This window comes from Oncorhynchus kisutch, linkage group LG6 (assembly GCF_002021735.2).
Source record: "Oncorhynchus kisutch isolate 150728-3 linkage group LG6, Okis_V2, whole genome shotgun sequence".
Lineage (NCBI taxonomy): Eukaryota > Metazoa > Chordata > Actinopteri > Salmoniformes > Salmonidae > Oncorhynchus > Oncorhynchus kisutch.
In genome coordinates, this window is record NC_034179.2 from 3,431,049 (window position 1) to 3,445,773 (window position 14,725).

Genomic DNA, 14,725 nt, shown 5'->3' on the forward strand with positions numbered 1-14,725 from the left:
CCTATGGAACCCTATTCCCTATATATAGTGCACTACTTTAGACCAGAGCCCTACAGAACCCTATTCCCTATATAGTGCACTACTTTAGACCAGAGCCCTACAGAACCCTATTCCCTATATAGTGCACTACTTTAGACCAGAGCCCTACAGAACCCTATTCCCTATATAGTGCACTACTTTAGACCAGAACCTAGGAGGTAGGTGAAAAAGAGCGCCACCAACTGGTGGTGGACTATGACAGACGTGTTTAGATATATGTCCCAAAGCCCCAGTTGGAGGATGTAGAATGACCAGCAGTGTCACGCCCTGACCTTAGAGAGCCTTTTAATGTCTCTATTTGGTTTGGTCAGGGTGTGACTAGGGTGTGCATTCTATGTTTTGTTATCTATGATTTTGTATTTCTATGTTTTGGCCGGGTATGGTTCTCAATCAGGGACAGCTGTCTATCGTTGTCTCCGTGCTTCTACACCTGCAATGCTTGCTGTTTGGGGTTTTAGGCTGGGTTTCTGTACAGCACTTTGAGATATCAGCTGATGTACGAAGGGCTATATAAATAGATTTGATTTGATTTGATTTGATTGGGAACCATACTTAGGCAGCCCTTTTTCCCTCCTTTCTTTGTGGGAAGTTGACTTTGTTCATGGCACATAGCCTTTAGCTTCACGGTTTGTTTTGTAGTGTTTATTGTTTTGTTCGGCATCTTTTCCAATAAAGGGAATACCACGCTCACCACAATGCACCTTGGTCCAGTTCTTTCAACAGCCGTGACAAGCAAAAGACAGGGATACAATTATTACCCAACACACACACACACACAAACACACACACAGACATTCAACACATAGACTCACACACACACCCAACACAGACTCTCACACACACAACCAACAGGAGTAGAGGAGTGAAGTAGTGGAAGTGTATTATAGTGGTTGATGACCAGAGACACACTAACACACGGTTGTAGGGTATAGGACCCCATCTATACAGCTGTAAGGGTTTTCTACAGTAGGGTATAGGGCCCCATCTAGACAGCTGTAAGGGTTTTCTACAGTAGGGTATAGGACCCCATCTAGACAGCTGTAAGGGTTTTCTACAGTAGGGTATAGGACCCCATCTAGACAGCTGTAAGGGTTTTCTACAGTAGGGTATAGGACCCCATCTAGACAGCTGTAAGGGTTTTCTACAGTAGGGTATAGGGCCCCATCTAGACAGCTGTAAGGGTTTTCTACAGTAGGGTATAGGACCCCATCTATACAGCTGTAAGGGTTTTCTACAGTAGGGTATAGGGCCCCATCTAGACAGCTGTAAAGGTTTTCTACAGTAGGGTATAGGACCCCATCTAGACAACTGTAAGGGTTTTCTACAGTAGGGTAGAGGACCCCATCTAGACAGCTGTAAGGGTTTTCTACAGTAGGGTATAGGACTCCATCTATACAGCTGTAAGGGTTTTCTACAGTAGGGTATAGGGCCCCATCTAGACAGCTGTAAGGGTTTTCTACAGTAGGGTATAGGACCCCATCTAGACAGCTGTAAGGGTTTTCTACAGTAGGGTATAGGGCACATCTAGACAGCTGTAAGGGTATTCTACAGTAGGGTATAGTGTAGCTCTAGGAGGCTCTGAGCAGAAATATGTTGATGAGTATATAAACATGGTAGCTAGTTGGATTCAACTGGATTCCCCCGGAGGGAGGGAGACTGCTGAGGAGGCAGCTTTACAACAATCATCAATACTAGGGGTGAAACGGGTCACAAAACTCACAGTTCGGTTCGGTTTCGATACATCGACAAACTAAATGCCTGAGAAATATGTCATTTGTATTTTAGATTTTTCCATTTATTATAATTGTAAACATGGGTAGGTTATAGTTGTAAACATGGGTAGGTTATAGTTGTAAACATGGGTAGGTTATAGTTGTAAACATGGGTAGGTTATAGTTGTAAACATGGGTAGGTTATAGTTGTAAACATGGGTAGGTTGAATTCCCAGGAACATACAGAAAACAAGGGGACAGCGAAAAACAGCAGTGCCTGCTTTATAACAGGAAATAAAAGAGTCATTTAAAACAGAACTTCAACAGGAGTGCATAGTCCAGCAGCAGATATCAGCATTAAGTCACAGAGCAGTGTCTTAAAATAGGACCACTTGAGACTGGTTACTTGAAAAACTAAAACACAAAAGAAAAATGTTTTATCAGATTTTCAAGTTTTTCTTTAAGAAGATTAGTCTATCCACATGATCTGCAGATTGGCTGTGAGAATACCCTCTTGCTAGATACAGAGGTCCCAGGCACAGCCAGGTAGCTGTGAGAATACCCTCTCGCTAGATACAGAGGTCCCAGGCACAGCCAGGTAGCTGTGAGAATACCCTCTCGCTAGATACAGAGGTCCCAGGCACAGCCAGGTAGCTGTGAGAATACCCTCTCGATAGATACAGAGGTCCCAGGCACAGCCAGGAAGCTGTGAGAATACCCTCTCGCTAGGGACAGAGGTCTCAGGCACAGCCAGGTAGCTGTGAGAATACCCTCTCGCTAGATACAGAGGTCCCAGGCACAGCCAGGTAGCTGTGAGAATACCCTCTCGCTAGATACAGAGGTCCCAGGCACAGCCAGGTAGCTGTGAGAATACCCTCTCGCTAGATACAGAGGTCCCAGGCACAGCCAGGTAGCTGTGAGAATACCCTCTCGCTAGATACAGAGGTCCCTAGCACAGCCAGGTAGCTGTGGAGAATACCCTCTCGCTAGATACAGAGGTCCCAGGCACAGCCAGGTAGCTGTGAGAATACCCTCTCGCTAGATACAGAGGTCCCAGGCACAGCCAGGTAGCTGTGAGAATATCCTCTCGCTAGATACAGAGGTCCCAGGCACAGCCAGGTAGCTGTGACATTGTCAGCCGCTGTGGAGAATACCCTCTCGATAGGGACAGAGGTCCCAGGCACAGCCAGGTAGCTGTGACAATGTCAGCCGCTGTAGAGAACAGCCTCTCGATAGGGACAGAGGTCCCTGGCACAGCCAGGTAGCTGTGACAATGTCAGCCGCTGTAGAGAACAGCCTCTCGATAGGGACAGAGGTCCCAGGCACAGCCAGGTAGCTGTGAGAATACCCTCTCGCTAGGGACAGAGGTCCCTGGCACAGCCAGGTAGCGCCTTGCTAACAGGGCAACATGAGGATATATTAACCCTTTGGTCTTCCACCATGTAAGTGGATCAGTATCCAGGGGAATACAGTCCACTTCCCTGTATAAGGTCACCTGCTCTACGACCTTGACCTTTGACTTGGTTCCCTGCTCCTGGGTCGTGAACAACTCTCCCAAAAATCTCAGCCATGGCAGACTTATTTTCTGGAGGAGAACCCCTGTCGTCTGCCATCTCTGGAGAGGGGTTGGCTCCTGTGGTATCTGTGGCTTGACCCTGCAGAATTAAATTAGATGAAAATTACTATCTGTGAAGTGGCTTTAAAAATACGATTTGTTGTTGGAAATATATATCAGGCACTACTTATGACGATTACAAGTATTACTTTATAATTAATTGTTAAATCACTAATTAATGAAATAATACATGGCATATTAACAAAAATAAACACGAGACCTGTTAATGGTCATACTGGTCATACTGGTCATACTGGTCATACTGGTCATACTGGTCATACTGGTAATACTGGTCATACTGGTCATACTGGTCATACTGGTCATACTGGTAATACTGGTAATACTGGTCATAATGGTAATACTGGTAATACTGGTAATACTGGTCATAATGGTCATAATGGTCATACTGGTAATACTGGTAATACTGGTAATACTGGTCATACTGGTAATACTGGTCATACTGGTAATACTGGTAATACTGGTCATACTGGTCATACTGGTCATACTGGTCATACTGGTAATACTGGTAATACTGGTCATACTGGTAATACTGGTCATACTGGTAATACTGGTCATAATGGTCATACTGGTCATACTGGTAATACTGGTCATAATGGTAATACTGGTAATACTGGTAATACTGGTCATTCTGGTAATACTGGTAATACTGGTCATACTGGTCATACTGGTAATACTGGTAATACTGGTCATACTGGTAATACTGGTAATACTGGTCATACTGGTAATACTGGTCATAATGGTCATAATGGTCATACTGGTAATACTGGTCATACTGGTAATACTGGTCATAATGGTAATACTGGTAATACTGGTAATACTGGTAATACTGGTCATACTGGTCATACTGGTAATACTGGTAATACTGGTCATACTGGTCATACTGGTCATACTGGTAATACTGGTCACTATCTCTGCTGTGAGTTCAGACGAGCAGCAGCATCCAGGTGTAGCAGGGACTTGAACCCGGGGGTCTAAAGAGGTGGGCTTGTGTAAGAAGTCTTGGACACCAGGGTCAGCATATCTAGGCTCCAGGTTAACTCTGATTAGCAGTCTTGACATCCCTTACTGTGGTGTTCCTCTTCATCGGATGCCGCCATTGATTTCAGGATCATTTGTTTTTCATAGGCAGGACCATGGAAACTGATGGAATGATCAGTGCAGATCAGTGTTGTAACTGTTTTAAGAGGTTCTCACACTTTGATAACTTCCTCTGCCAGTCTTATGTCATTTTCGACAAAGTCGTCCTCACAGCTTGATCAGTCAGTGTAGAATACACCACAACTTTCTGCTCAAGGGTTCACTCAACCGTGTCATGGCTTGAATTCCATCTAGTAGGGACATCTTGGATTAGTTTGTGGTTTGGCAGCTCCAGCATCTCCTGTTTTGTCTTGGAAACATGCAGTTGGGCTTTCATAAAGGAAGGATACCACCTTCCTGATCTTTGCTAGGAGGTGAGAAATTGGATTCACGGAAATGTTTTTTTTGAGATGCTAGATTAATAACGTGAGCAAAGCATCCTATCTGTGGCCCCAAATCCAGCTAGTGCAACTGCATTAACAATACTTCTAGCGTTGTCAGTGGTCACAGGAATCGTTACGTTATTCCTCTCCAACTTCCACAGTGCCACTACCTCCCTTAGATCTTCCCCCAGGTTTGGCTACTCTCAAGGGGACGTGCTTGAAGGACAGGGACTGAAATGAAATGATCTGTTACAGGTAAGGTAGCTCTAGACGTCCAACTGTTTGTTGTTAGAGCAACAGACCTCGTTTCTGACAACTCTCAAATTGTTGTTTAGTTTAGTTTTGTATAAGGAAAGGTATTAGTGTCTGGGTAAAATGTGTACGGGAAGTGAAGCGCGGCTCGACCACTTTAAACTCCTGAATCCCGGGTTTCTCTACCACAGAGAAGGAATAGTGAAGCGCGGCTCGACCACTTTAAACTCCTGAATCCCGGGTTTCTCTACCACAGAGAAGGAATAGTGAAGCGCGGCTCGACCACTTTAAACTCCTGAATCCCAGGTTTCTCTACCACAGAGAAGGAATAGTGAAGCGCGGCTCGACCACTTTAAACTCCTGAATCCCGGGTTTCTCTACCACAGAGGACGAATAGTGAAGCGCGGCTCGACCACTTTAAACTCCTGAATCCCGGGTTTCTCTACCACAGAGAAGGAATAGTGAAGCGCGGCTCGACCACTTTAAACTCCTGAATCCCGGGTTTGTCTACCACAGAGAAGGAATAGTGAAGCGCGGCTCGACCACTTTAAACTCCTGAATCCCGGGTTTCTCTACCACAGAGAAGGGTCTCATATCTGGCGCTATGAATGTTTCTATCGCTGCGTTGATGTCTATTTCCCTACCGGACGGAGTCAGCCGCATGTTGTTGCCTGAAGGCTGTGAGGTGAAGTGGTTGCCGTTTCATTTTTTCTCCTAGTCCCACCGATGGGCACTTTGGGGGGGGGATGTTGGCGCAAATGAGTAGCCATGATACTCGTATTGCTACTCGAATAGTCTATCAGCAATGAACATGTTGTAGATGTTATATCCACCACTCTAATAGTCTATCAGCAATGAACATGTTGTAGATGTTATATCCACCACTCTAATAGTCTATCAGCAATGAACATGTTGTAGATGTTATATCCACCACTCTAATAGTCTATCAGCAATGAACAGAGACTACACGTTGTAGAAGTTGAACCACTCGTTGGCAATCCCCGTTAGAGTTTACAGGGAAACTGAAATGTTCCCAGACGGCAGACCTGAATGATACTGGGGTGACTTCTAGTTCTGGCTCGCCAATGCTTGCTATGTTGTTCCTTAGCATTTAGCTAACTGCTAATTTGTTCATAAGCTAATTACTGCTACGACGGTCTCTCAGCTCTGTTCCTTCATAAGCTAATTACTGCTACGACGGTCTCTCAGCTCTGTTCTCGATGGAGTGAAATAACTAATGAGCTGCAGACAACTATAAAACAACTTTATTACTACTACGTTTATCCCACATTAATTTATACACCATGTTTTTTTTACAATGAAATATATATATATATATATATATATGCACACAGTTGAAGTTTACATACACTTAGGTTGGAGTCATTAAAACTTGTTTTTCAACCATTCCACAAATGTCTTGTTAACAAACTATAGATTTGGCAAGTTGTTTAGGACATCTACTTTGTGCATGACACAAGTAAATTTTCCAACAACTTTACAGATTATTTAACTTATAATTCACTTTATCACAATTCCAGTGGGTCAGAAGTTTACATACACTAAGTTGACTGTGCCTTTAAACAGCTTGGAAAATTCCAGAAAATGAAGTCATGGCTTTAGAAGCTTCTGATAATCTAATTGACATAATTTGAGTCAATTGGAGGTGTACCTGTGGATGTATTTCAAGGCCTACCTTCAAACTCAGTGCCTCTTCACTTGACATCATGGGAAAATCAAAAGAAATCAGCCAAGACAAAATTGAAAAAAAATCTGGAAAGAATCGTAGACCTCCACAAGTCTGCTTCATCCTTGGGAGCAATTTCCAAACACCTGAAGGTACCACGTTCATCTGTACAAAAAATAGTACGCAAGTATAAGCACCATGGGACCACGCAGCCGTCATACCGCTCAGGAGAGATTAACGTACTTTGGTGTGAAAAGTGCAAATCAATCCCAGAACAACATGAAGATGCTGGAGGAAAAAATATCTTTATCCACAGTAAAACGATTCCTTTATCGACATAACCTGAAAGGTCGCTAAGCAATGAAGAAGCCACTGCTCCAAAACCGCCATAAAAAAGCCAGACTAGGGTTATGTAACTGCACATGTGTACAAAGATTGCTCTTTTTGGAGAAATGTCCTCTGGTCTGATGAAACAAAAATAGAACTGTTTGGCCATAATGACCATCGTTATGTTTGGAGTAAAAAGGGGGAGTCTTGCAAGCCGAAGAACACCATCCAAACCGTGAAGCACGGGGGAGGCAGCATCATGTTGTGGTGGTGCTTTGCTGCAGGAGGGACTGGTGCACTTCACAAAATAGATGGTGTCATGAGGAAGGACAATTATGTGGATATATTGAAGTAACATCTCAAGACATCAGTCAGGAAGTTGAAGCTTAGTCGCAAATGTGTCTTCCAAATGAACAATGACCCCAAGCATACTTCCAAAGTTGTGGCAAAATGGCTAAAGGACAACAAAGTCAAGGATTTGGAGTGGCCATCACAAAGCCCTGACATCAATCCCATAGCAAATGTGTGGGCAGAACTGAAAAATAGTGTGTGAGCATGGAGGCCTACAAACTTGACCCAGTTACACCAGCTCTGTCAGGAGGAATGGGCCAAAATTTACCCAACTTATTGTGGGTAGCTTGTGGAAGGCTACCCAAACGTTTGACCCAAGTTAAACAATTTAAAGGCAATGCTACCAAATACTAATTGGGTGTATGTAAACTTCTGACCCACTGGGAATGTGATGAAAGAAATTAAAGCTGAAATAAATAATTCTCTCCACTATCATTCTGACATTTCACATTCTTAAAATGAAGCAGTAATCCTAACTGACCTAAGACAGGGCATTTTTACTAGGATTAAATGTCAGGAATTGTGAAAAACTGAGTTTAAATGTACGTGGCTAAGGTGTGTGTAAACATCCGACTTCAACTGTATATATATATATATACACATACATACATATTTACATATATTTTCCTAGCTATAATATATGATTCATGTATTGTTTGTGTTTGAAGTGTGTACCGAACCGTTCCATACGAATACATGTACCGTTTCACCCCTAATCAATACACATTAAGACTGGAAGTAGAACACACACACACAAATACACACACACACACACAAACACACACACCTCACACACACACAAACACCTCACACACACAAACAACTCACACACATACACACCTTACACATTAATCACAAACACACCTCACACACATAAATCACACACACACACATACACACACACACACACACACACACACACACACACACACACAGACACACACACACCTAACCAGAATCAAAAGATCAGAATCAACTTCATTCTCCAAGTACATTCACACATACCATGGATTAGAATGTTACAGGACAGAATGGTATAGTATAGTATGATACAGTATAATGGTATAGTATAGTATGGTACAGTATACTATGGTGCAGTAGAGTACGCCATAGTATGGTACAGAATGGTATAGTATAGTATGGTACAGTATAGTATAGTATAGTATGGTACAGTATAGTATAGTATGGTACAGTATAGTATAGTACAGTATATTATGGTACAGTATAGTATACTATGGTACAGTATAGTATAGTATGGTACAGTATAGTATAGTATGGTACAGTATAGTATACGATGGTACAGTATAGTATGGTACAGTATAGTATACTATGGTATAGTATAGTATGGTACAGTACAGTATAGTATGGTACAGTATAGTATAGTGCAGTATAGTATAGCATAGTATGGCACAGTATAGTATAATATAGTACAGTATAGCACAGTATAGTATACTATGGTACAGTATAGTATAGTACAGTATAGTATAGTATAGTATGGTACAGTATAGTATACTATGGTACAGTATACTATGGTGCAGTAGAGTACGCCATAGTATGGTACAGAATGGTATAGTATGGGACAGTATAGTATAGTATGGTACAGTATAGTATAGTATGGTACAGTGTAGTATACTATGGTACAGTATAGTAAAGTATGGTACAGTATACTATGGTGCAGTAGAGTATGCCATAGTATGGTACAGAATAGAATGATAAAGTATAGTATTGTCCAGTATTGCGTTTTGCAGTACAGTATGATACAGTATAGTTCAGTACAGTATGATACAGTATAGTTCAGTATAGTATGATACAGTATAGTTCAGTATGGTATGACAGAGTACAGTACAGTATAGTATGATACAGTATAGTTCAGTATAGTATGATACAGTATAGTTCAGTATGGTATGATACAGTATAGTATAGTATGATACAGTATAGTTCAGTATACTATGATACAGTATAGTTCAGTATAGTATGATACAGTATAGTTCAGTATGATATGATACAGTATAGTTCAGTATAGTATGATACAGTATATTATAGTATAGTATGATACAGTATAGTTCAGTATAGTATGATACAGTATAGTATAGTATGATACAGTATAGTTCAGTATAGTATGATACAGTATAGTTCAGTACAGTATGATACAGTATAGTTCAGTATAGTATGATACAGTGCAGTACAGTATAGTATGATACAGTACAGTACAGTATAGTATGATACAGTATAGTTCAGTATAGTATGATACAGTATAGTTCAGTATAGTATGATACAGTACGGTCCAGTAATAGTATTGAACAGTGGTGTTAAGTGCAGTAACATTGAACAGTAGTGTTAAGTGGTTACCTGTGCAGTAGTATTGAACAGTAGTGTTAAGTGGTTACCTGTGCAGTAATATTGAACAGTAGTGTTAAGTGGTTACCTGTGCAGTAGTATTGAACAGTAGTGTTAAGTGGTTACCTGTGCAGTAGTATTGAACAGCAGTGTTAAGTGGTTACCTGTGCAGTAATATTGAACAGTAGTGTTAAGTGGGTTACCTGTGCAGTAGTATTGAACAGCAGTGTTAAGTGGTTACCTGTGCAGTAATATTGAACAGTAGTGTTAAGTGGTTACCTGTGCAGTAATATTGAACAGTAGTGTTAAGTGGTTACCTGTGCAGTAATATTGAACAGCAGTGTTAAGTGGTTACCTGTGCAGTAGTATTGAACAGCAGTGTTAAGTGGTTACCTGTGCAGTAATATTGAACAGCAGTGTTAAGTGGTTACCTGTGCAGTAGTATTGAACAGCAGTGTTAAGTGCAGTAGTATTGAACAGTAGTGTTAAGTGGTTACCTGTGCAGTAATATTGAACGGTAGTGTTAAGTAGTTACCTGTGCAGTAGTATTGAACAGCAGTGTTAAGTGGTTACCTGTGCAGTAGTATTGAACAGCAGTGTTAAGTGGTTACCTGTGCAGTAATATTGAACAGTAGTGTTAAGTGGGTTACCTGTGCAGTAATATTGAACAGCAGTGTTAAGTGGTTACCTGTGCAGTAATATTGAACAGCAGTGTTAAGTGGTTACCTGTGCAGTAATATTGAACAGTAGTGTTAAGTGGGTTACCTGTGCAGTAATATTGAACAGTAGTGTTAAGTGCAGTAGTATTGAACAGTAGTGTTAAGTGGTTACCTGTGCAGTAATATTGAACAGTAGTGTTAAGTGGTTACCTGTGCAGTAATATTGAACAGTAGTGTTAAGTGGGTTACCTGTGCAGCAATATTGAACAGTAGTGTTAAGTGGTTACCTGTGCAGTAGTATTGAACAGTAGTGTTAAGTGGGTTACCTGTGCAGTAATACAGTTCAATATTACTGCAGTAGTATTGAACAGTAGTGTTAAGTGGTTACCTGTGCAGTAGTATTGAACAGCAGTGTTAAGTGCAGTAGTATTGAAGAGTAGTGTTAAGTGGTTACCTGTGCAGTAATATTGAACAGTAGTGTTAAGTGCAGTAGTATTGAACAGTAGTGTTAAGTGGTTACCTGTGCAGTAATATTGAACAGCAGTGTTAAGTGGTTACCTGTGCAGTAATATTGAACAGTAGTGTTAAGTGCAGTAGTATTGAACAGTAGTGTTAAGTGGGTTACCTGTGCAGTAATATTGAACAGTAGTGTTAAGTGGTTACCTGTGCAGTAATATTGAATAGTAGTGTTAAGTCCAGTAATATTGAACAGTAGTGTTAAGTTACCTGTGCGCTGAGTGTCTCCAGGGGGCTCTGGACGCGGGGGAAGGTCATTAGAGGGAGACCACGGTAATCTTCAGTCTTCTGCTTGGTGGCAGTTGAGTGGGCTCCTTTAAAGTTGTTCACCACACAGATACCCTAAAACAAAAGGAGACATACCGGAGAGTTGACAAAAGGATTTTCAAACTCAACAGTTTCCTGTGGGTATCAAGAATGGTCCACCACCCAGAGGACATCCAGCCAACTTGACACAACTGTGGGAAGCATTGGAGTCAACATGGGCCAGCATCTTCGTGGAATGCTTTAGATACCGTGTAGAGTCCATTCCCTGACAAACTGAGGCTGTTCTGAGTGCAAAAGGGGGGTGCAACTCAATATTAGGAAGGTGTTCCTAATGTCAGGTACACTCAGTGTATATTTGTCATTGTGTTTAAGGTTATTGTCCTGCCGAAAGGTGAATTTGTCTCCCAGTGTCTGGTAGTCCTCACCAGGAAGAGATAAATAAACGTTAGTCCTCACCAGGAAGAGATAAATAAACGTTAGACCTCACCAGGAAGAGATAAATAAATGTTAGTCCTCACCAGGAAGAGATAAATAAACGTTAGTCCTCACCAGGAAGAGATAAATAAACATTAGTCCTCACCAGGAAGAGATAAATAAACGTTAGACCTCACCAGGAAGAGATAAATAAAAGTTAGTCCTCACCAGGAAGAGAAAAAGAAACAGAGAAAAATCAAAGTTAGTCCTCTCCAGGAAGAGATAAATAAACATTAGTCCTCACCAGGAACAGATAAATAAACATTAGTCCTCACCAGGAAGAGAGCGATAGAGCTGCCCAGGACGAACCCAGCGATGACATCAGAACAGTGGTTCCGGTACTCCGAGACCCGGTTGAGCCCGGTGAGGAATGCTGCACACAGGGTACCCAGGCACAGCACCGGTTTGGCCAGGCGACTACTCTTAGTCTTTATGGTGCTAGTGATGTACATCTGGAACAACAAAACACCAGAACATGGTGAGACAAAACCACAGAGATTCAAAAATAATCTATCTCTATGAACGGAGCAGCCTGCCTCTGTAAAACAGACGGCTACTCTAGATCTGAAAAACAGAGCTCGATAAGAGACAACACTATGACTGAATTACCAGCTTCTGTAACACAGTAGGAATACATAACCCTTTGACTGTCAGTTGTACAAACTGTCAGTTTGTGTTTAGTCATCATCATCATCACCATTCGCATCATCATCAGTCACATCATCACCAACATTATCATCATCATCACCATCACAATCATCAACATCATTCTCATCACCATCATCCTCACCATCACCACCATCATCATTCTCGTCACCATCAAACTCATCATCATTACTCTCATCACCATCATCATCAATCTCATCATCATCACCACCATTACTCTCATCATCATCATCACCATCATCGCCATTGTTAATGACTAAAGATGAGAGCACATTTTAGTTGAATAATGAGCTATTTTATAATTGCATAATCTACCTATTAGTAGTAATGATCAGGTCATTAGTAGTAGAAACATGTTATGAGTTTAGTGGTTTAGGTTGTACATTACAGTTTTATATATTTACTGCGTTATATCATCATATCCTCTTTGTATGAATCGATTGTTTTTACATATTCTTGGAGATTGAAAACAGTGTTCTTCTTGTGTATGGGAAGAGTCATTATGTAGACTGTAGGAATGCAGTAGACTGTAGGAATGCAGTAGACTGTAGGAATGCAGTAGACTGTAGGAATGCAGTAGACTGTAGGAATGCAGTAGACTGTAGGACTGCAGTAGACTGTAGGACTGCAGTAGACTGTAGGAATGCAGTAGACTGTAGGACTGCAGTAGACTGTAGGACTGCAGTAGACTGTAGGAATGCAGTAGACTGTAGGAATGCAGTAGACTGTAGGACTGCAGTAGACTGTAGGAATGCAGTAGACAGTAGGAATGCAGTAGACTGTAGGACTGCAGTAGACTGTAGTAATGCAGTAGACTGTAGGACTGCAGTAGACTGTAGGAATGCAGTAGACTGTAGGAATGCAGTAGACTGTAGGAATGCAGTAGACTGTAGGACTGCAGTAGACTGTAGGACTGCAGTAGACTGTAGGAATGCAGTAGACTGTAGGAATGCAGTAGACTGTAGGAATGCAGTAGACTGTAGTAATGCAGTAGACTGTAGGAATGCAGTAGACTGTAGGAATGCAGTAGACTGTAGGAATGCAGTAGACTGTAGGACTGCAGTAGACTGTAGGAATGCAGTAGACTGTAGGAATGCAGTAGACTGTAGGAATGCAGTAGACTGTAGGACTGCAGTAGACTGTAGTAATGCAGTAGACTGTAGTAATGCAGTAGACTGTAGGACTGCAGTAGACTGTAGGAATGCAGTAGACTGTAGGAATGCAGTAGACTGTAGGAATGCAGTAGACTGTAGGACTGCAGTAGACTGTAGGAATGCAGTAGACTGTAGGAATGCTGTAGACTGTAGTAATGCAGTAGACTGTAGGACTGCAGTAGACTGTAGGAATGCAGTAGACTGTAGTAATGCAGTAGACTGTAGGAATGCAGTAGACTGTAGGACTGCAGTAGACTGTAGGAATGCAGTAGACTGTAGTAATGCAGTAGACTGTAGGAATGCAGTAGACTGTAGGAATGCAGTAAACTGTAGTAATGCAGTAGACTGTGTAGGACTGCAGTAGACTGTAGTAATGCAGTAGACTGTAGTAATGCAGTAGACTGTAGTAATGCAGTAGACTGTAGGACTGCAGTAGACTGTAGGAATGCAGTAAACTGTAGTAATGCAGTAGACTGTGTAGGACTGCAGTAGACTGTAGTAATGCAGTAGACTGTAGTAATGCAGTAGACTGTAGGACTGCAGTAGACTGTAGGAATGCAGTAGACTGTAGTAATGCAGTAGACTGTAGGAATGCAGTAGACTGTAGGAATGCAGTAAACTGTAGTAATGCAGTAGACTGTGTAGGACTGCAGTAGACTGTAGTAATGCAGTAGACTGTAGTAATGCAGTAGACTGTAGGAATGCAGTAGACTGTAGGAATGCAGTAGACTGTAGGAATGCAGTAGACTGTAGGACTGCAGTAGACTGTAGGAATGCAGTAGACTGTAGGAATGCAGTAGACTGTAGGAATGCAGTAGACTGTAGGAATGCAGTAGACTGTAGGACTGCAGTAGACTGTAGGAATGCAGTAGACTGTAGGAATGCAGTAGACTGTAGGAATGCAGTAGACTGTAGGAATGCAGTAGACTGTAGGAATGCAGTAGACTGTAGGAATGTTTACTCCCCTAACTCAAGGCCTCTCCTGACTGATAGGAAGACCTGTGAGAGGCATGGAGGAGTATGAAGGTTCCGGACTCAAGCTGGGACACGATAACACCATCTGCCCAGTAAAAGAGGTGTTCATCCTAGAAAAATAAGGGGGGGGGGGGGGGGGGTATAAGGGGGGTGGCTGTCTTGGCAGCTGTATTGTTGTCTTGGCAACTGCAACACCTACTGTGGTGAATAAAT

At 41.9% G+C, this 14,725-nt stretch overlaps 1 protein-coding gene across 2 annotated transcripts in view; it reads right to left on the reverse strand.

The window, feature by feature from the left end:
* The window catches only part of LOC109883433 (phospholipid phosphatase-related protein type 1), a 154,536-nt gene that overhangs the window by 25,336 nt on the left and 114,475 nt on the right, over positions 1-14,725 (reverse strand). The window contains exons 6-8 of one of the 2 annotated variants that reach the window (XM_031826007.1): positions 11,993-12,169; positions 11,187-11,318; positions 1,810-3,406 (exon numbers count right to left, since the gene is read on the reverse strand). In XM_031826007.1, the coding sequence (XP_031681867.1) occupies positions 3,203-3,406; positions 11,187-11,318; positions 11,993-12,169 (513 nt within the window). In that variant the 3' untranslated portion in view covers positions 1,810-3,202. Of the gene's footprint in view, positions 1-1,809; positions 3,407-11,186; positions 11,319-11,992; positions 12,170-14,725 lie in introns of those variants that run through there. The other variant, XM_031826008.1, reaches the window with a different exon arrangement.